The sequence below is a fragment of the Sorex araneus genome, chromosome X, assembly GCF_027595985.1.
Source record: "Sorex araneus isolate mSorAra2 chromosome X, mSorAra2.pri, whole genome shotgun sequence".
NCBI classification, from domain to species: Eukaryota; Metazoa; Chordata; class Mammalia; order Eulipotyphla; family Soricidae; genus Sorex; species Sorex araneus.
Window position 1 is genome coordinate 117,735,440 of NC_073313.1, and position 23,231 is coordinate 117,758,670.

At 46.9% G+C, this 23,231-nt stretch overlaps 1 protein-coding gene across 2 annotated transcripts in view; it reads left to right on the forward strand.

The window, feature by feature from the left end:
* The first annotated feature begins 2,912 nt into the window (after positions 1 to 2,912).
* DOCK11 (dedicator of cytokinesis 11) overlaps positions 2,913 to 23,231 on the forward strand; it is a 265,037-nt gene continuing 244,718 nt past the window's right edge. For both annotated transcript variants that reach the window (XM_055120824.1, XM_055120825.1), the window contains exon 1: positions 2,913 to 3,099. In XM_055120824.1, the coding sequence (XP_054976799.1) occupies positions 2,998 to 3,099 (102 nt within the window). In that variant the 5' untranslated portion in view covers positions 2,913 to 2,997. The remainder of the gene's footprint in view (positions 3,100 to 23,231) is intronic.

Genomic DNA, 23,231 nt, shown 5'->3' on the forward strand with positions numbered 1-23,231 from the left:
TCAATTCTCTGCCTACCATTTACCTCTTTTGAATTGAACACATTAATTTGCTCATGCTACAATGTCAGCTCCACCTTGCTTATCTTATTCTATCCTGTGTACTTGCAGGGGTTAAAATAGAATCCATACTAAGGATGTTTTTGACTGAATCTATCAGAAAGAAACCTAGTTGCATAAACCATAAAAGAGGGCTTATCTTTATCGGATAAAAGGTGTCTGAATTCTGGAATGATTCTTCTGTGAGTATATCACCTTCCACCTTTGCCTTTGGTTGCAAAATGGTTGTCAAGGACCAAAGCATCACAAGAAAACATCTCTTTCAACCAGAAAGATATAAAGAGCAGAGTTCTTCACCTACTTTTCCTTCTGTGTTGTGGAGGCAACAGTTGGGTTATACCTGGTGATGCTTGGGGGTTACCCCAAGTTCTGTGTTCAGGGGTTACCCCCTGTGATGCTCAGAGGACCTTGTGGTGTGGGGGTGATATTGGGCTCCCCCCATATGAAAAGCATGTACTCCAGCGCCCTGAGTCTTATGCCCCACCCTGCCTGCCTCTCCATTTCTGTTTTGCTTTTTCTTTTTGTTTGCTTTGGGGTCATATCTGGAGGTGCTCAGGAGCAACTCCAGGTTCTATGCTTGGGGTTGCTCCTGGTGGTACTGTGAATCAAACCCAGGCCTCCTACACACACGGCAGTGCTCAGCCCTGTGAGCAACCTCTCTGGTCTCATTCCCCATTTCTTTTTTGTCAAGGTGGAAAACCTTTTCCAGAAGGCTTCCTCCCACACTTTTCTTTTTATATTCCTTTGACCTAGTCTGAGTGGGTGTCAAGACCATCCCACTGGTAAAGGAGAAATATTATCATTTTTTTTTCAAACCAGTCATCACCTGGAGCTGAGCCTGCCGAAGTCCCATGGCTCAGCCCAATATATGAAGACATTTTTGGAATCTCTTGGGCAAGTACTGTATTTGTTGTGAAGGTGGCCAATAATGTGGGCATTCATGAAGTGCAAGGGAGGACTTCATGTTGATTCACTAACACTCTGCAAGGAACATGTTTTATGTACTCAAACACAGTGCAAACCAAGATTGGTGCTATAAGTGTCTACTTTAAATTATTTAAATTTGTTGTTTGGGCCACACCTGGCAGTGCCCAGGGCTTACTCCTGGCTCTGTATTCAGGGATCACTCCTGGTGGTGCTCAGGGACCATTTGGAGTGACAGAGATTGAACCCAGGTTGACTGCATACTAGGCAAAAGCCCTACCCTCTAAACTATCACTCTGGCCCCTAGGTGTCTACTTTTGAGGACTTTCAGACCCCAAACTTGTCTAGAACTTCCACATATGCTGTATCTGGATTTAAGGGATGGTTGCAATATAGATTTGCCCTATGAAATTTGGCCTTTTGGAAGGTTCCCAGAAACTGTCCACCACTTGTTTCCATAGCAAAGTCCATCTTTAGATGTGCGTGTTAGAATGCTTGGTCTTTAAAGTTAGGACAAGTGTGAAAGTGCCCTAGGGTGCTAGTAGAAAATTTACAGGGTTGCATGGTTTCCCACGGAAGTGCTCAATAAATGAAGTGCAGTTTGTTCCTATTTAGGAAGGGTCAGTGAAACATTTATTTATTTATTTTACTTTACGCTGGTGCAAAAGCTAGACAAGCTAGCCCCTATACTTCAAATCACTTTTTTAAAAATTGAGCTCCCAGGTAGTCCGCACTGATTGTAAAATAGGCTTTGTCTTAGATGATTTTGCTTAACTGCCAGAGAATGGACACATCGAGTTCTGAGCACTATTGGGAGGAAAGTCCGTTGCAACAGAAAATGGTTCTGTTGGTGGGCCCCCATTTTTCACTTGGCAAAGTTATGGGGCCAGGAGTTCTTCACAATTCATCCTTATTTCTGTCTCAAGCATGTTCGTTTTACATTAAGTTAGAAGACATGCTTTGCATTGGAAATTCATTTCTTGAAAGGTTAAAGGAAAAGGCCTAGAAAACGGAGAGGTGATAGAGCATGTGCCAAGGCCTTGCCAAGACCCCCTCCTCCCCTTGGCACCATCACTGAGAACTGTCCAACCCGCTGAGCTCTGGCGCGCCCCCACACCAGCTCCCTTCCAGGGGTGAAAGTAGGGGGTTCAGCCACCGCCAGTTCTCACTTCTCAAGCCTGCTCCCCGCCGCCAGGAAGGTGTCTGTCCTCCTCCCCGCCCAGGATAGAAAAAAAGCGTGGGCGAGGAAAGGACCCCTGGGAGCCGCTGGGGCTGGAAATCACTTCTCCCTCCCTGCACTGCCCCAAAGCCCTCCTGGGCGAGCACACAATAGGCGGCTGCCGAGGCGTTGCTCCCGAGCCCCTGGAGGAGGTGGAGGGGGGGGGTGGCTTGCAAGGTGGGGAACAGTGAAGAGTTCTCTAGCTCTCCAGAGGGCATCACAAGCTTCTGGGGTGGGAAAGGTGCGGTGTGGCCGCGCACGACCCACACCCCGGGCCATTTCGCCGCCCTCGTGCAAAGCACACACACGCGCGCGCGCGCACACACACACACACACACACACACACTGCACACGCACGAGAGAAACACGCAGCGGGCACATCTCCCCTCCCGGATGCGGCTGTAGCAGCAGCATCGGGCTGCGGGCGGAGCCCCAAAGCGGTAGCCACTTCCCCCCTCTTCCCTCGTGACCCCCACCCCCCTCCCCAGTGCTCCCTCCCCCTCCCCCCGCTCCCCGCCCCCCCCACCCGGCACACACCCTTCCTCGTGGACACACCCTCCGGGTCGGGCCCGCCTGGGGCTGAGCTCCGGCCCTGTCCGGGTGGGAGCGGCGGGCGGGGCCGCAGCGGGCGCCCGCGAAGGAGCGAAGGAGGAGGAGGAGGAGGAGGAGGAGCCGCGGGAGCGAGGGAGGAGCCGCGGAGTCGCGCCGCCGAGCGGCGAGGTGGCCCGCCGGCGTGTAAACAGAGGCTGCGGGGCCGCGGGGCGCGGGGCACGGGGCACGGTCGCCCGCGCGCTGCCATGGCCGAGGTGCGCAAATTCACCAAGCGGCTCAGCAAGCCGGGCACGGCGGCCGAGCTGCGGCAGAGCGTGTCGGAGGCCGTGCGGGGCTCGGTGGTGCTGGTGAGTGGGCGCGCGCCGGTCCCGGGACGGCCGGGGGCTGGGGGTGGGGGGCGCGCGCCGGGCGCCGGGGCCAGCGGGTGGCCGTCGGGGCGCGGCGACAGGCGAGGCCGGCCACGGGGACGGCGCTCGGGGCGGCTGCGGGGTGCGCCACGCGCGCGCTTTCTCCGCTTCAGTAAGTTTCTGTGCCCCGACTGCCGCGGCCGGGGGTCCGAACCGTTCCCCGCGCCCCCGCTGACAGCCCGGCGGGCCGCACCCGCTGCCGGGCGATCGGAGCGGGGGGGTGGGGGGTGGAGGGTCGCATCGTGGCTCCCGAGGCGGGGAATCGGGAGCCGGGCCAGGGGTGTGAGGCGGAGAGCGAACCCCGCGCGGGGCTAGACTCGGCACAAAGAGCCAGGGACCGGGCCGGTGCGAGACCCACATTCCCTCCTCTGGGCACCTGAGGCGGCCGAGGCGGAAGGATGCGAGAGCGTTTTTGCACATTACACACTGGCGCGCGCGCACACGCGCACACACACACACACACACGCCTCGAGTACACACAAAAAAAGAACCCCACCCAAAAAGCCCGGGGCGCCCAAGCTCCAGCGGGCGGTGAGAACAGAGGAAGCCGAGCGACTTCCTCCTGCTGCAGGGGAGAGGGTGCTGATGGGTGTTGGAGGGGTGCGGCGGCGGCGGCGACGGAGGGAGGGGGGGGAGACTGGAAACAACGGGGGTTCCGGGGCGTGTGTGCCAGGGGTCGTCCGCCACGGGGAGCGGGTGTCCCCGGGGACTTGACAGCTCTTCAGAGGGAAGGCGATTCTGGTGCCAGGAGCGTGGGGAGACGGGAGAGGTGGGGAGAGAGGGATGGGGGATTGGGGGTAGATCCGTATCAGGGACTGGGGAGGGGGTTATCTCGCAACCGGCTGGACTGGTTGTGGGGTGGGAATTTGAAAGAGCGTTGACCCCTTGGGAACCTTCCCTTCGTTCTCAGCCTCACCCGATTGACTCTGGAGGGAAGCCGACCGGTACTAATGGGCTCTTGCCGCTTAGACGGTTTTTGAGACACTCGTCGTCAATTTCGTGGACTCAGGAACTAACCCCTTTCTAAGCCTTCAGGATGTTTAATTAGTGTTTGGTTTACTGCTTTGGCGTTGACAAATTGTTTTCCTTTTTCTTGAGGGCGGGGGGGGGTCGTTTCTGACTCTCGCTTCTCTCGCTCAGAGCGTGTTGTCTGCTGTGTTTAAATTTCGCTGGCAAAGAGCAGGCTCTTTTTGTTAAAACAACTTATCATCAGAAGGGAACTTCACAGCTTTTCCTTGTAATTTTTCTGTTGATCTTGTAGATTGTCGGATCTCCGATAAAACCAACATTAAAGGCAGGCCAGAGCCCTGATCCCAACAGTGGAGAAAGTTGACATTAGTGGGAGTTCTGGAGGACGATCAAAGATGAAAGATGTACCTTTGAGATAAAGATCTGATCCCTAATAGCTACAACTGTGCAAAGCCGAGTGACTTGAAGGAAATCTCTCTATCATGACAGGACCCTTGAAAGTTTAATCCTGCTGTTTAGCTGAGCTAAACCGAGACCTTTAATGTTGTTCTAATGGACTTGGCTTATTGTGTATTTCACGGATTTTAGAATGAGGTCCTGTTGAGGTCAGATTGAAGCGGGATCGTCATCACAGCCAGTTAAGAGAGGCCAGCAAGCTGCGTGCAGGGCATTTATAGGAGAGCTGTCCTCTTCGGTGATTGTTAACAAGTGATTCAGTCTGCCCAGCATAGGAAAAGGTTACCAGAATTCTGGGAAAAAGAAAGCCCTACTGAAGCAGGGGTGACTGGCCTTCCACCACATCATGTAAAGTGGACAGATGGTCTCAGGAGAATAAATGGGACTTTGCAAACCTCCGCTGGGATTTGACCAGCATTTGACCTGCCACCCTCACCAGCAGAAAGTTTAACATTAGAATTCTTGGGGCCTGGAGAAGATAGCTCAGGGGTCGGGGCACATACTTTGCATGTACAAAGCTCCCAGTTTGAAACCCAGTACTGCATATCCCCCACCCCAGCACCATTGTGTGGTCCCACATGACTGCATGAGGGGCTCCTCCCCACAAAATGGACTCTTGCCCATATTTTAATATGTTCATTTTACTTTGGCTATATATATATATATACACACATATATATATACACACACATATATATATGTGTATATCACTGTATCACCATAGCTCCCGTTGCTCATCGATTTGCTCGAGCGGGCACCAGTAACGTCTCCATTGTGAGAATTGTTGTTACAGTGTTTGGCAAATCGAATACACCACGGGTAGCTTTCCAGGCTCTGCCATGCGGGCAGGATACTCTTGGTAGCTTTCTGGGCTCTCTGAGAGGGACAGAGGAATTGAACCTGGGTTGGCCACGTGTAAGGCAAATGCCCTACCCGATGTGCTATCGCTCCAGCCTATATATATATATATCCACACACATATAGGGATAAAACCTGGGGCTTTTTGCTTCTTTCTTTAGGGGGGGTCACACCCGGCGATGCACAGGGGTTACTCCTGACTCTGCACTCAGGAATTACTCTTGGCGGTGCTCAGGTGCTCAGTAGACCATATGGGATGCTGGGAATCGAACCCGGGTAGGCCACGTGCAAGGCAAACGCCCTACCCACTGTGCTATCGCTCCAGCCCCACTTTTTTGCTTCTTAAGCATGTTCTCTAGCCCTTAGAGAGCCAGTCTCTCCAGGATATTAGGTTTTCAGAGGGATTTTGTGTTTCTCAGGTGAGCTACTGGGCTGTAATCACTGACTCCATGGCCAACTAAAAAAAAAAACAACTCTGAGGGAACTCACCAAGGAAACTCTGCTAGGGGTAGTGCTTCTCTATTCAGCCTGGTTTACTTGGGTAGAAGGCATAGATGTTCTTTCGTTGTTTTGTAGTTCCAGGGTGGAACCTAGGGACTCACACATGGGAGGCATGTGCCCTACTGCTGAGCTTCATCCCTGGCCTTTGGATGCCTTTTTCTTCCTTTGTTTTCATTACTTTCAATCTAGAATGTGTCTCTGCGTATGTGTTTGTTAATAGGACATGCAGTCCCAGGATGCGGCTCAGCAATTGAGAGCACTTTTTCTTCATGTGTGTCCATGCAAAAAAAAAAAAAACACTTTCATATTACATACAGAAATCAATTTTAGAGGTTTTTTTTGGGGGGAGGGCACAGAGCTTACTTGCTGGTTCTCTGCCGAGGGATCACTTTTGGTGGGACTCTGGGATCTGACCAGGGTCAGCACGTGGAAGGCAAGAGCCTGAACACTGGTCCTAGCTCTCTGGTCTTCAGTTAGAGATTGTTCATGGCACCTCATGATGATGAGACAATTAAAAACCAAGGAAACCCATGTAGGAGATGGCTCAAAGCGCTGGAACAAATGCTTTGCATGCAGGAGTTTTGGTTCCTGACACTGCGTGGACGCCTGAGCACTGAACCAGGGTCAGTGTGGGCCCCCTCAAAAAAAATGGTGAAGAAGCAGTTTCAAGTGAATTATAGTCTCCTATAATGGCTCTCTGGACCCCTGCTTTTTCGGATACTAAGCTGTTAATCAAAGTTAACAAAACCTTCACGGAGGGGGAGGGGCGGGGGTGGTGGAGTGTGTGTGCAGGCCCCGGAGAGTGAGGGGACTGGATTGCAGCTGCCACGATAATTTCTGGTCCGCTCCTGATTGAAGCGCCCAATGTGCTGATTTGGAACAGCTGAGGGAGGATTTTCCCGTGCTCAAGGCACAGATCATGGCTCCAGTGTGGAGTGTCCACAGCACACGCTTTCCCTGCTGACCTCTCTAGACTTGGAAAACCCACCGAGTTAAACCAGTAGACAGTAGTTCCCGCTTAGGTGGTTATTTTTTTTTTTCGTTTTTATTTCATTTTTCAGTTAGCCCCTTGTTGGCATGTTGCTAACATCATGTTTGCTGTTTGAAAAATTCACAAGGCCTACCCTATATATAGCTTTTCGTGATAGTAGTCAAGCCTTCATTCAGTTTCCAGTACTTTCACAAAATCCATTAACTCCAAAACAAAGCAAAGAGACTGTTTTGCGGCTGTAATTTTCTGTATCTTGAGCATTTTTTTTTCTGTGGAAGTCAGTTTTAAAGCCAGGGAAAGGGATAATTTTAAAAAAATCAACCATAGGCAGATATTTCTCAAGAGGGACTTGGGGATGAATATCTTACCTGAGAGGGGAGTGAGGAGAGTGAGTAACGGCGTGCCAAGTGTTTACATGTATTCTTGTTTACCATGTGGAGTTTTGGACTACGATATGGCTCAGTGGGCTGGAGTCTAGTCTAGGGTTTGATCCCTGCCCCCAGCACCCCCAAAACAAACAAAAAGAAGAGTTTTAAGGCTGTTTTTGTTTGTATTCTGGATATAGCTCTTGGTGCCTGAGGGGGAACAAAGGTCTTTGCTAGACTTGCATTCTGGCTGCTCTTAAGAGCAATCATGTGGGCCTGGGAAGGTCTCCTGGTGGGGGTTTAAATACAGTATTTTAAATTATATTTTCTCCTGCTGCACTTATCCTCAGTATGCTCCAAAGTATCAAGTGTTTTCATGAAGCTGACTGACCCCCTATTCTTGGCAATGCTGAATGTGGCCCAACATCTCTCTATCTGGAAAAAAATTGTATCTAATTGGGAGAGTCTCTTTTCTGCACCAAATAGAATTTGTTTCTGAGACTAACATGTTGAATCCTTGGGATGAATTCTCCTTTCTACTCATGGGTAAGAATTGTCTTTAAGAACTTCTGTTATACCAAGTGTATATTTCTTGTTGAAAAAGTTAGAAAAACAAAATCATCAGCATCCCGTTAAACAGAAGGGCCTGTGTGTACATTCTAATGTCTATATGGTTCAACTCTTCCTTGTCTTGGTGTGTGTATCTACACAGATTTGTAAACATATTTAAAATAGATAATTTATTTGGGGGGCCTATCTAGTGGGGCTCAAGGCATGAAGCGGTGCTGGGGATTGAACACTGACCAGGTACATGGAAAATCTGTGCTCTAGCCCCGTGTATATAATTAAAACATACTTTCACTTATTGCAATCTTATAAACTTTATGGCAACAAATATAAGTCTTAATAATTATGCATTATCTATTATGGTTTTGGGGCTACACTCACCTGTGCTTACTCTTGGTCACTCCTGGAGGACTCAAGAGACAATACGAAGTGCTGGGGTCAGCCATGTGCAAGGCAAGCACCCTCCCTGCTGTACTATTGCTTCAGCCCCTACATAATATGTAATAATGCTCCAAAGTCTAATATGAGCTTACTGTCAGTAAGCATCCTTTATTCTTTGCCATACTGATAATTTCTAGTTTGGTAGTATTATCTGAGTAGTCTAGTCCAGTGGATGCTACCTGTGTGTGACTGCTTACATTTAAATTTAAAATAATTAAAAATTGGGGGGCGCTGGAGCGATAGTACAGCGGGTAGGGCATTTGCCTTGCACGCGGCCAACCCGGGTTCGATTCCCAGCATCCCATATGGTCCCCTGAGCAGGGCCAGGAGTGATTCCTAAGTGCAGAGCCAGGAGTAACCCCTGAGCATCGCTGGGTGTGACCCATAAAGCCCCCAAAAATAAATAAAATAATTAAAAATTGGGGGTAAGGAGATAGTTTGAGTGATAGAGCTCATACTAAAGATGTTTGAAGGCGTGTGTTTATGCATATCTGTGATTTGTGTTAGTTATATTCATTTGGCTCTCTGAGAGGGGCGGAGGAATCGAACCCGGGTCAGCCACGTGCAAGGCAAATGCCCTGCCGCTGTGCTATCGCTCCAGCCCGAGAAGTCATGTGTTGATCCCTGGCACCACATCGCCTCCTGTGCACTGTGGAGCTGGCCCCGGTGGTCCTGAATCTGAGTAGGAGTGGCCCCTATAAAAATGTACTATAAAAACAAGCTAAAAATAAGTCAGTTCCTAGTTGTGTTTACCACAGTCCCAGAGCTCAACCACCAGTGTGACTAGTGACTACCACACAGGGCAACACAGATGCAATATTCCCATCATGGCAAAAAGTGCCTTTAGACAGGGGCCGAAGCGATAGCACAGCGGGTAGGACATTCGCCTTGCACGCGGCCGACCTGGCTTCGATCCCCGGCATCCCATATGGTCCCTCAAGCACTGCCAGGAGTAATTCCTGAGTGCAAAGCCAGGAGTAACCCCTGAACATCGCTGGGTGTGACCCAAAAAGCGAAAAAAGTGCCTTTAGACAATATTGGTGGAAACATTAATTGGATTAATATCTTTAATATTTTGGGGGAGCATACCTGGCAGTGCTCAAAGGCCAAGCCTGGCTGTGCCCAGAGGACTATATATTATGTCAGGATTTGACCAGGGTAACAGCTGCAACTGCTTTGTTTCTTTTTCTTTTTTTGACATTTTTTATTGTTTGTTTTCTGGGCCACACAAGGTGATACTCAGGTGTTATTCCTGGCTCTGCACTCAGGAATTACCCCTGGCAGTGCTCAGGGGACCTTATAGGATGGCGGGATTGGCATAAAATAGGCTGTGTACTAGGATAGTACTAGCCACTGTATTATTGCTCTGTCCCCACAAGTGCCTTAACCTTTGTACTATCTCTCTCTAGCCTCTGAATCTTTGAGCGGCATTTTCAAACTGATCACATTGCCTCCTTATGATGCATTTCTACCAAAAGAATTGTTTACTCTAACATCATATGCATTTTTATCATTAACAGTTTATCTTGGGGGCCAGGAAGATGGCTAAAGGGGCAGAGTGCATGCTTTGCATGTGGGAGCTCTGGGTTTGATACCTAACACTGCATGATACTTTGAGCACTGATGGGTGTGGTCCACAAAACAAAAGTGCTCTCAAGCGCCCAACAGTGAGTAAGGCATGTGCCTTGCATGTGGCCAAGTCTGTTTTAATTCCCGGCACCCTATATGGTCCTCTGAGCCAAAAATGATCCCTGAGCACAGAACCAGGAATAAGCCCAGAGCACTGCTGGGTGTGGCCAAAAAAGAAAAAAAAATGCTCTCAAACATACAAATTGCTCAGAAAATTGCCATTTACTCATTGATCAGCAGACTGTCACAGTATTCATGACTTCTCCCCACCAACTTTGGTTATTAATATATTTTAATCTTTGCAATCTGGTAGGAGATAAATGGGTATATCACTGTTCAAATTTGCATTCTCTTGCTTAATCTTGAATTGGAACAGATTTTCATATGTCGTTAGCCATTTGTATTTCTTTTGAGGATTCAAGTGAACTTTCTTACAGATTGATTTCCTTGTTTGCAATTCTTGTGATAATGATATCCACCCCTAAGATTCTGTTTTGATAAGTCTGGGGTGGGGGTGGGAATCTATATATTGAAAAACTACCGGAGGTTCTTTAGATGTGCATATGCCCTAGACCTAGACTGCTTAGTCGCTTGCTCACTGAGGTAGGAATGTTCCTTCCACGTTGCCCTGAGAAATGATTCAGCTTCTTAAACCTGCCCTGCCTCTTAGAGGCTCTGTTAGAAAAGGGTCTTGAGCTGCAGCTTACTGTCATTCCCCCCACTGGCCAGACCTAAGTCTGCCTGGCTTACACTTCTGGAGCCACCCTGTGCATGGCTATTTTCCTCTTTGATTTGACAACCCTTCAAATATGTGGGCATTGCTACCCCGGAACTTTTTTCTTGTTTGTTTTTTTGGGTCACACCCGGCAAAGCTCAGGGTTTATTCCTGGCTCTGCATTCAGGAATCATTCCTGGTGGTGCTCAGTGGACCTTATGAGATGTCGGGATTGAACTTGGGTTTGATACCTACCCTCTGCTATTGCTCTGACCCCCTAGCCACCCCAGAACTTTTAAATTCACCCTTCTCAGAGCCAAAGGCCTTTCCTTTCTTGTTTTCATGCCTTCCATGATTTGCTTCCAAGATTCTTTACCATCTTGGTCATCCTGTTTGGGATCTTTTCCAATGTTTCAATGTCTCACTTAAATAAGGGAGCCAGAACACAGGCTCCAGAGTCAGATGGGCTTGATTCTGCCCTCTGTCACCCACTTGCCCTGTGAAAAGAGGCAGATGACCAGCTGCATATCTCCTCGTCTGTGAGAGGAGGGGATAAATAGGCTTACCTATCTGGTGGCATTCTTGTAAGAATATAATATCTAGAAAGTGTCTTTAAAAACTTTTTTGTTGGGGCTGGAGTGATGGCACAGCGGGTAGGGCATTTGCCTTGCACGCAGGCAACCCGGGTTCGGTATCCAGCATCCCATATGGTCTCCAAGCACCACCAGGAGTAATTCCTGAGGGCAGAGCCAGGAGTATCCCCTGTGCATTGTTGGGTGTGACCCAAAAAGACAAAAATGAAAAAAAAACATTTTTGTTTATGTAGGCCTCATTTTTTTTTCATTAACAGTAATGTTTCAGGTATATGAAGTTGCTATACTGCACCACCATCCAAGTGTCAGTGTCTCTTCATCACTATTTCTAGACTCCCTGTTGCCCACTTCTGTGCAAAGTCAGTTCTGGAAAGTATCTTGATGTACAAGTGATTCATAAACAGAGCCCTGGGGTGTGTGTATGTGTGTGGAGTGGGAAAGAATTCTAGAAGGGTTTATCAAAGAGTAGGAGGGGCAATATTGCTTCCAGGTCTGGCTATGAACCTTAAAGTTAGGGGCTGTGTATCTCGACTCCCACTGCCTCACAGAGCACCTGGGGCACAGCGGTTACATGGCAGGGAATACTCTGGCAACAGTATGGCCAATGGACAAGGTATTGGGTGATGAGAGACCAGGGCACTAGTTAAAATGCAGTGATTCCCGGAAGCAGTGAGAATGGAGTTAAGAGGGAGGATGTAAGAGATGGTTCAGTGATCAAATGAACATGATTTGGTGATTAAAAAAAACAGTGGTGATACTTAAAGGAGAGGGGATGAGAGGCAGAAGAAGTGGGAGGAAGAGAGAAATGAAGCGCCTCAAAATGACTGAGGGTTTTTAGCTGGGGTACTCAGGAGGGAACAAAACCTCATTTGTGGGGCTGGAGCGAAAGTAAAGGGGGTAAGGTGTTTGCCTTGCATAGGGTTCGATCCCTTACATCCTATATGGTCTCCCAAGCACCACCAGAAGGAATTCTTGAGTGGAGAGCTAGGAGTAGCCCCTCAGCATCTCCGGGCGTGGCCAAAATCCCAAAAAATAAATTATTGTGAATATTTGTGAAAAAATAAAATAAAATATTTGTGAATAGCGGAAAGGGGAAGAAAGCTAGTCCCCACCCACCAGAGAGTTGTCAGCATGAAGTCAGGTTTCAATTAAAGCAAGGCAAGGGAGAAAATATTCTAGGGAAACATTGAGTGTGCATGGTTCTGTTTTGGCAAAAGACAAAGAGATAGAGGAAAATGTTCCAAGTGGGATCAGGAAGGGAAGGAGCAGCCAGGGCTGAGCAGACAGGAGATTGGAGACTAGAGTAGCTAAGAAATAGGTTTGTACCTTTGGGGGTGATTAGGGGAATGGGAAAAAGTGGGGGAGAAGAAATGGTCTGGAGGCCAGCCCCAGACTTCCAATTAGAGGGTGACTGGAAGTTAGTGTACCTTGCCAAGGTTTGCATGTGAGGATGAAGAGCTGACAGGCCTTCCCCAAGAATTTGAAGAGGTCAACTGCTGCCCATAGGGCACTGTCAACTTAAATGACAGGGGGCTGGAGTGATAGCACAGCAGGTAGGGCGTTTACCTTGCACGCGGCCGACCTGGGTTTGATTCTCAGCATCCCATATGGTCCCCTGAGCACCGCCAGGGGTAATTCCTGAGTGCATGATCCAGGAGTAACCCCTGTGCATTGCCGGGTGTGACCCAAAAAGCAAAAAAAAAAAAGAAAAGAAAAGAAAAGAAAAAACCTGTAAATGACAGATTATCTGCATGTTTATAGTGGAAATAGAGAATATGGAAGCCAAGGGGCCCTGATTCTGTTTTGTATGGTTTTCATTTTTACCTGCACCGGGTCATGCTTGAAGGATCATGTGGTTTGGAGGACGAACCTGGGCTTCCTGCAGGCAAACTTTGTGCTGAACTCTTTGAGCCATTTCCTTGGTTATGATTCTGCTTTTCATCTCCTTCACTGCTTTCCCCCCACGCACTCTTTTGTGATCTTTAATATTGTTCAAGGAGTTGGTCCTTTCTGTGCTGAACAGTATACATAGGCCTTTGCTAATAAACAGTCTTCAATTCTATGGTATTTTCCACAATCGATCCCAGAAGTCACCCCCCATTTTTCCTGTAGTTCTGAGGATCGAACCTCAGGTCTCATTCATGTGAGCTGTGAGATCTACCCCTGAGCCATAGCTCTTGACCCAGAGACTTTTTAAAGAGTAAGACCAAGGATCCAGAGAGAAAGAACATGGTTTAAGCAGCTAGCCTTGCATGCAGCTGACTTTCATTCCATCCCTGTCACCTCATGGTCCCCCAGAAACTACTGGGAACTGCATCCCTCCACATAGGAGTAGCCCACAGCATCACTGGGTGGTGATTCCCTCAAAAGGGAAAGCACATGGTCACTTCTATCATGGAGAAATGTGTGGATAGTGTACATATGTAAGTCAGCAACTTGACATTTTCCTTTATTTCATAGATTGCAGAAAGTGTTTGCTACCTTCCCAAATCTCCAGTGTTCCACTTGTGAAAACACCTTTATTGAGAGACTCTTCAATGAAGTCTTTTGTCTACTTGATTGTCCTTTCTTCTGAGCTGTTGAAATCATTAGTAGGCATGTTGAAAATTATTTTTAAACGTAGAAGGGAAGACCAGAAACCCCAGGAGGGAAAAGGAGTAAAAGCTACTTCTCCTTTTCTGTAAATTATAACGGTAATTGTGTGTTACATATCTTGTTGGGGTATAAATCTCTTGGGTTCCTTTAGTTTTTGCCAGGAAGACAAAATTCATGGATACCACTGACTTGTCACTTTGATTCACTCAGAGCCGGGTGCCTTTCTGGTTCTTTTTTTTGTTTTGTTTTGGAGCCACACCTGGTCATGTTCAAGGTTTACTCCGGGCTCTCTGCTCATGGGTCACTTGTGGCAGTGTTTGTGGGACCATATGGGATGCTGCATATCATATCCAGGTTGGTTTTGTGCAAGGCAAGCACCTAACCTGCTGTACTATTTCCCTAGTCTTGCCTTTTTGGTTCTTGAAGGCGCCCATCCAAACATCTTCATGCCATCCCCATTACAAACCTCTTAATGGTCAATGGGCAAAGAACAGGACATTCTCATTTTGCACTGCAACTTAGAATTTGTGCTGGTTAGATGAGTGGAGCATTGCAACAACAAGAGCAGGGGTCTGGAAGCACAAGCCTGGGCTCAAAGTTCAGCTTAGTGACTTACTTGCTGGGTGACATTGGCCCAGTTATTTAACATCCTGTAACCTCCTATGTTGGACTGGAGCAATAGCACAGCGGGTAGGGCATTTGCCTTGCACACTGCTGACCCAGGTTCGATTCTTCTGCCCCTCTCGGAGAGCCCGGTAAGCTACTGAGAGTATCCTGCCCGCAAGGCAGAGCCTGGGCAGCTACCCGTGGCATATTTGATATGCCAAAAAAAGTAACAACAAGTCTCACAATGGAGACATTACTGGTGCCTGGTCGAGCAAATCGATGAACAACGGGACGACAGTGCTACAGTGCTACAACATTCTGTGCATTGATAGTCATCTTCTGGATTTCTTGAAATGCTTCAACAAGTTTGTTGCACGTGAAGCCTGCAGAACAGGGCTTGGCATTTAGACTCCCAGACATTCTCACGGGCAAAGCAGTCTAGTGTGTGTGTGTGTGTGTGTGTGTGTGTGTGTGTGTGTGTGTGTGTGTGTGCGCGCGTAAATGTGTGTATATGTGTGTGTGTATCTGTGTGTTGCAAGTGAACTGAGGGAAAATAGAAGAAGGAAATCTGGTACCCTTGCCTTTAAAATTGTATTCTTTTGGGGAATTTGTTTTGGGGCCATACCTGTAATTGCTGTTGGCTTTGTGCTCATGGATCACTCCTGTGGTGCTCAGGAGAACATATTCTTGCTGAGGTTCAAACTGGGGATCAATCAGGGTTGGCCACATGCAAGGCTAGTGCTTTAACCCCCCATACTATCTCTATGGACTCTTGTTTGTCTATGGTGTTGTTGGGAATCCAACCCAGGGCCTCACACATACAAGGCAAGTGCTCTCCTATTGAGCTAGATCCTCAGCCTTATTGCATTTCCGCCACCGTTCCCTTTATTGATGTTGTTGTTACAGTAGTTGTGGTGCTCAAAAGCTTGACTGTGATGCTTGCTTGTGGTTGACCAGCATCATAGCACTTGAACACTTGGCCACAGTGCTTCCCATGGTTGCAAACTTTCTTTTGTGCTTGTGTCTGTGATTGCTAGGGGATCACGCCCCTTTAGTGGTGTTGCTTGTGGGGGAATTGATGCAGTGCTCAAACACATGCTTATTGGCGATTGAATTCCTGACTGTGGTGCTCATATATATTTTAGTCATAGTGCTCACTGGGGATTGTACCTTTTTTGTTGTTGCTTTGTTTCCAGGCCATTATCTGGTGATCCTCGGGAGTTACTCCTGGCCATTATCTGGTGATCCTCGGGAGTTACTCCTGGCTCTGTGCTCAGCATTTACTCCTGGTGGTGTTTGAAGATGCTGAGGATTGAACCTGGGTTGGCAAGGCAAATGCCCTACCTGTTATACTAACTATCTGGCCCCTAGGGATCGTACCTTTTTCTTGTGGTGCGCATGCCTGGCTGGAGTGGACTTGAGTTTGCACACCGTTGTGGTGCTGGATATCCCAGATAGTAGTAGAATTGCCAAGGATGCACTCTCAATATATAGGCAGCACCACCAGGGATCCAACTCATGGCCTTGTGCTTGCCAGGCAAATGCTTTTGCCACTGAGCCATTCTTTGAGCACCCCCCTCTTTTTATTGATTTTTGGATCATGCCCAGTGTTGTGCAGGGGTTACTCCTGTCTCTGCACTCAGGAATTAACTCCTGATGGTGCTCAGGGACCCATATGGGATGCCAGATATCAAACCTGGGTTGGCTACTTGCAAGGCAGACACTCTACCTTCTGTACTATATTCTGGCCCTCTAAGCCCTTTTGCTTTCCTTTCTTGCCCCAAATCATGTCCCCAAAAGTTAAGCTATACAACTGGGCCAATGGTCAACTCGTTTCTGAAAGAATCAGCTGACAGACCACTAGGGTTTTGGTAATTTCCACATTAGTTGAATTTGACACTTGAAGAGCTGAATGGTTGTGAGGAGGGCTCTGGGTCTGGTGATTTTCACCTTCAGGGTAGCCTTATGAACGTCTAATCCTTTAGTGACAAGGTGTACCACATTCTATGCCCTATGCTTGGGAAGAAGGTGCTCCAGTCTGGAAATCTTGTATGTGTGGCTTTTGGCAATAGTAGTTCAGAGTGGTTTATATGGAGGGCTGGGGAGTGGAGGTTTGGACCCTGGATAAAGAGACAGTCTCAGTGTGTCTCTCTTTCCGTCTCAAAACTTTGGTGGTTGGAGCAATAGTACGGTGGGTAGGGCTCTTGCCTTCCACACAGGCCAACCTGGGTTCGATCCCTGGCAGCATAGATTGTCCACTGAGCCCGCCAGGAATGATCCATGAGTACAGAGCAAGGAGAAATCCCTGAGCAATGGTGAGTGTGGCTCCAAACCAAAAACCTAAAAAAAATCCCTTTATTCACATCCCTCTCACTAATCTTCGTCTACTGAAGTCAGATGAGGACCCACGAGATACCTCAAGGGACTGGAGTGGAAGCCCCGATTCCATTTGTGGCACCACGTGTTTTCCCCTCCCATCACTGCCAGGAGTGACCTCCCCCTCCAAAATCTAAAAATAAAGGTTAAATCAATGCTAAAATTCAAATGTCTTTTAAAGATAGAATTTGTAAATACCTATTTTAGTAGGAAAATTCAAAGCTTAAAGGTCTTCTGAGAAATGGACATTTGTGTGATTTTTTTAAAAAAATGTTGACTATTCTGGCTTAGTGGCAGCAGGAGAAAATGGCAGATAGATTTCCATCAGAGCCAGTACCATGGAAAACGTGCCAACTCTTTTGGTGACGCGTGGCTTACCTATTGTCTGTGCATAACGCGCACAGTCACGCCTAAACTTGCTGTTAATGATTTCCTGGCATTCTTCTCTATCTTCTTTTATTGCCCAGTGAATTTATTGTTCACAGGATGTTATATTTTTACCTTTCCTGAATGCCTAGGTTGGATTGTCTGTATTTCAGGCTGCTGAGAAATGTCTGCTACTTTAGTTTTCCCTTCATGTTGCTTTCCCAGAACAACTTAAATATTTTGCTGGGTGAGATTTCACTAACAAGTCAAATGTTCTTCCAAGATTTTGATATGGGACATCCTTATCTGCAGCATTTCTATGAAGTATGTCAGGAGTGTCTTTGTGTGGAATATTTTTGCTTCTCTTCTTTTTTTGGGGGGTTTGTGTTTGTTTCTTGGACCATACCCAACAGTATTCTGGTGACGCTGTGGTGCAGGGATGGAGCTCCAGACTCCTGCATTCAGAGCGTGCACTCAGCCCTTTGAGCCATCTCACTGTGTTTTTTTTCAGTTCTCACAAGACTTTGTCCTTTTTTAGAGCCTCAGTGTTATGACAAGTTCAAAATACTGTTATGTCCACTGTCTCACATGTTCCCATAGGCATATACCACATTGTGGTCATGTCTCCTGTTTGTCAGTGGGGAAACAGAGGCAGGGGTTCAAAGGGCTCCTTGTTACTAAATGAAAGAACAAGTAATGAGGGGCTGGTGTCTCATTCCTTTGACTTAGTCATGTAAAGAATCATTAGCTCTTACCCAGATTTCACCATAAATCAGGTGTAGAAAGCTCTTTCTGTGTGGTTTTGGTAATGATCTCCTTTTGGTTGGGAAACACTGTTTATTTCTGTCCAGGCTTAATTCTCTTTAGTGGGGAAGTAAGAGGTGAAGACAAAAAAAAGTAAAGGGGTGGGGTTGTTAATGAAAAATGTGGGCAAGAGTGGGATAGCTTTTTTCCCTGCCAAAGTCAGCCTGAAGATTGTGAGATCTGTTAGCAATTGGCCATTCTCCCTTTTGCTATTTGAATAACTCTATGGAAAAAAGAAATCTCCAGAACACTGGCTCTGTGGAGCTACCTGGGATCATTTTCAGGAAACTGTTTCAGAATTTTTTTTCCTAATGGAATAGTGCTGTTTAAAAGCTAAACATCATGGAGTCAGAACCATATTACAATAGGCGGGGCAAGTGGCTGAGTTGTGTTCAGTCCCCAGCACCCCATATGGTTCCTTGATCCCTGAAACAGAGCCAGGAGTAAGTCCTGAGCACTGCTGAGTATGACCTCCAAACCAAAATTAAATCAGTAAGTAAAAATAATATGTGTTTTTCACCATGATATTTTAGGTAGTAGTTGAGTATTCCCACATAAGATATGAACAACTTCAAGACAGGCCAGTCCTGTTGATAGTGTTTGTGGTGTGAATGCAAGAGCACTATTGGTCTTGGTGCACTCCGAGACCTTAAGAGGGCAGTGTTACCAGCTAAGGCCCCAAATTTATCACAAAGATAAATCAGTGTAGGAGGGCTCTGAGTCAACTGCTGCAAAAATGGAACTGGTTCATGAGAGACACTGGAAAGAAAGCTCCCAGAGGGCATGATCTCTCCTACTGGTCAGGAGAGTGTTTCCATCGTGCTCTGTTGTTTGGGTAGCAATGAAATTCCATGAGTTCAATGGTGGGTGGGATGGGAATTAGGCTTCCATATGACAACTGCCATGATGGTGTGGAGAGTCTTCTGTCTACACCTTCCAAATGGGGGAAGAACCTAAACAAAATCGTCTGGTGGAATTCTCATCAGGAGAGCCTGAAGAGAATTTCAGAAGGCATGTGGCTTCTCTTCTGTAACAGAAGCCCAGCTCCCGCTCCTGGTTCTCTCTCCGTTTCTGCATGATGCTTGCACTGCTCTGCTTGCCACTGTCACTTAGCAGCACCCTGAGCTCAGTGAGGTGGCCTGGGCTTAAGCAAGAGACATATTCTGAATTCAGTATCTGGATCATGAGTACTGGAGGCTGCTAGTTCTGCCTTGTTTTTATTTTTTAATTTTGTTATTGATTGAGATCCTGTGGTTTCCAATACCATCAATTACGTTTTATCCTGCACATAATTCCACCACCATAACCCAGTGTGATGTCTTTACATCATACTATATACATAGTGTATATATATCTATGTACACTAGTATATCTCCCTCCCTCGCCTGTGGATCCCTGCCTTTTTTTTTAACATGCATTTCCAGGGCCAGACAGGTAATACAGTAGGTAAGGCACTCACTGGCCTTGCACATTGGGCCAGCCGACCCTGGTTTGAATTTCAGCATCACGTGGTTCCCCGAGCACCGCCAGGAGTAAGTCTTGTGTACCACCAGCTGTGGCCCAACCTCACCCTTAGCCCAAATTCATTTCAAGTTCCTGAGTTGTATCATCTTTCTTGACCTTTTGTGTGTCATCATCTCAGTCACTGTCCTTGTGTTGATCCCTTATCCTGCATCTGATCCTTGCCTTGGTTTTCTGAGCATGGAATCCTCTCTTCAGCAGTGATCACGTAATAGAGTTCAGCCCCATGAAATTGTACACTGACCCAAGAAGGGCTGAGTATTTCCCTAGAGAATTCATAGGGGGTAAAACGTTTGAGATGAGAAGGCTCAGCCAGTGCCCTTGATAAGGTCTATTACTTTCCTATGGCTGTTACCATAAAGTGCCCCTAACTTAGTGTTTCAGAACAATACACATTGATTGTTTCACAGGTTTTGGAGGTCAGAAAGCTGAAATGGGTTTCAGTGAGCTAATGCCAAGCTGTTGGCAAGGCCGCACTCTCTCCAGAGACTGAAGGGGAAAATCCATTACCTTGTTCTTTTTAGCTTCTGGATGCTGCCTTCATTCCTTGGCTCTGGGCCCCTTCTTCCATCTTCAAGCCAGCAGTGGTGGCTTGAGTCTTTCTTATAGTGCATCACTCTGATACCTTTCCTGTCACATCTTCTCTGACTCCATTGCTTCCCTCCTCAACTAGAGGAATCCTTATGATGGAATTGGTCCCACGTGGATCATGGGGGACAGTCCCTCTTCTTAAGTGCCTCAGGCACATTTTCCACAAAAAGTAGCATAGTCACAGGTTCCAGGGATTGAGACACGGACATTTTGAGGAACAGTTTTCTGCCCATTGAACAGGCCTCGATGGGGGGGTGAGGGAGGGTGCGCTTCTGCGATCATATGGGTTTCCCACAGGGACACGGATCTGTGGTGGAGGAGGAACAGGAATCTGATAGACTAAGCAAATTAGCTCACCAGGTGCAGAAGTCTTCACAAAATCAGAAGAAGGATGCACAGCTCCTTTTTGAGAATTTTGGCTAAAAGAAAGCACTACAGGTTTGCCATCTGCGATTTCAGTTTGGATGTTTTCTTAAATTCTTCATAATTAAAAATTTTTCTCCCACACAAGACTCCCTCAGTCTGGAGTTCCAGTAAGTGGGCACTGCTTTCAGACTTGAGGTGATTCAGGATACAAGCTGGCCAGACACTTAGCAGGCACAAAGCCAGCTCAGGCCTATGGAATTTTCCACCCTCAGCTAAAGAAAAGAGTAGGGAGGTAAGGGTGTGTGTGGGGGAGTTTAAAAGAGAAAGGGGTGATTTCACCTCAGAGAGAAAAGCTCTTTGGCTTTCGCACCTTCAAGATTGCCCTCTCATGTATTTTGTGTGAGAGACAACCCATCCATCCTGAAGGTCAAGTTAGACTGGGCATAGAGCCCAACTGGCATCTTCAGAGTAACTCAGGACCACTTCTTCACAATGGCTTTCAAAACAACTGGAGCTGGGAGGAGAGCTGAGGAATCTCTATGGTTCCTTCTGGCTTACTGATTGTTTCAATGAAGAAATAAATGGAAACTTCCTCGTTTCCCCAAATCTTGCCACTGCCAGCTTAGACATACACACTGCCAGAGCATCCTGCCTAAGCACATTCACACCAGCATGGCTCATGCCGGCCAATATTCTGCTCATGAAGAGCTAAGGCAGAGAGCTTTGCTGCTCTGAGGAAGCGCTTATGGATAGATTGAGATGTATTTTTATTTTTGTTCATTTGGCTCTAGCTGTATTGTAGAGCCCGGCCTCTTTTCTCCTTTAGACCTTTCAATAACAGACCTGGCTGTGAAATGTTAAAAATCTGTAGACAAAAGCTGGTGAGATGGATGATACAGGGGTCATGGTGCTTGCCTTGCCATGTGACTGACTCTAGTTCAATCCAACACTACCAGGAGTGACCCATGAGTGCAGAGCCAAGAGTAGCCCCTGGACACTACACAGTGTGACCCCTCCCCACATAATTTATAGAGACAAAAGACATCTTTATTTCCCCCATCTGTTCTTTATTTTTCACCTCCATAGTTATGATTTTCCATATCTCAGTATTTTCAGTGCAATGATCTTAAATTTGTTTCTGATTTGTTTGCATTTTACTAATTGCTATTAATCTCGACAATATTGATCAGCAGCAACTATAGACTTACTGAGCTCTTCTTTAGAAAATTGTGTTTGTTTTTTTCCCACTTGTAGTCACTTTCGACCTGACTCATATGATTTCCTCTCAGTTTTAGTTTGCTGATTTACTTGCTACTTTCTGTTTGTTGCTTCTCCCTTTTCCCTGGCCCTCATTTGCATGTATAGCTTATGTGTAATATAGTGACCATTATGAGGTCAATGAGTATCATAAGAAATAATGCGTCAGAACTGTAGAATATGTGAGATTACAGGATAGACCTGAAGGGACTAAAAGGCATGTGTATTGTTGGAGAGTGAGCTAGAGAGAGTGAAAGCCAAGCCGGAGCAGAGGGAAAAGAGGTTTTACTTCTAGTGATGCAGAACTCTAAGGGAAATGCTTTTAGAACTATTGCTTGAATGGAAGGGAAGCAGAGAATCTTTCCACTGATTTCTTTTTAATGGAGTAAATCAATTTAGCGAGATGATTGGGGGGGGAGATCAATAAGGGGGAGTGGCCAGACAAGGACTTAATCTAAGGAAATTGAAGGATTAAAAAGCTAAGGAAGATTTAAAAATTATAATAGACAAAAAGAGAGAGATGAAAATATTAGCAATATTTAATGAGGACTGGAATTTATTTTTAGACTTACACAGGAAGAAATGAAATCTTTTAGAAATTATAGAAGACAAATGGAGCAATTTTTTCTGGGACCAAAGAGATTAGTCGACATTTATTCAGAGGATGGAGGCATGACTCCAAATCAGTTAGCTACAAAATTTAGAGAAAACAGTTCTGTTAAGTCCCCATCTGACTTTCTTCATAGGTTCTGTGAAACTTTCATTGTAAAGTGTATGAAGATATTAGTTTATTGTTATTCAGTATAATACAAGAGTGTCATTACTGGTGGGGGAGATGGCTCAAAGGGCTGGAGCAACATGATTTGTGCGTGGTCCTGGGTTTGCAGCCTGGTCCCCTATGGTTTCTTTTTTTTTCTTTTTGGGTCACACCCAGCGATGCTCGGGGGTTACTCCTGGCTTTGCACTCAGGAATTACTCCTGGCAGTGCTTGGGGGACCATATGGGATGCCGGGGATCGAACCCGGGTCGGCCGCGTGCAAGGCAAACGCCCTACCCGCTGTGCTATCGCTCTGGCCCCGGTTTCTTGAACACTATATGAACTCTGAACACTGCTGGGAGTGCCCCCTGAATGCTCCCCCAAAGAATAAAGTTACTATATTTGTTTATAAAACACCACCAAATTTCTTTTGAGGGGAGAGTTTGGGTCACACCCAGAAGTGCTCCATTTCTGACTGTGCTCAGGGATCACTCCTAGCAGTATTGGTAGTGAACTGGATTGCTCACACTCAAGGCAAGGACCTTAACCCCTAGACTCTTTCTCCAGGGCAAAGAGTATCAAGTTTCTAAACACCTTGAACCATTGGTAACTAATCAGTCCTGTATTTTTCCAACCTGCTAAATCCATTTCAAAGCCCAGGTTGGTAATTCAAAGCCCAGGATAGGAACTCATCCTCCACTGGCTGCCCATCTATTGCAGTGTGCACCAGCCACCTGGCCACACCCAC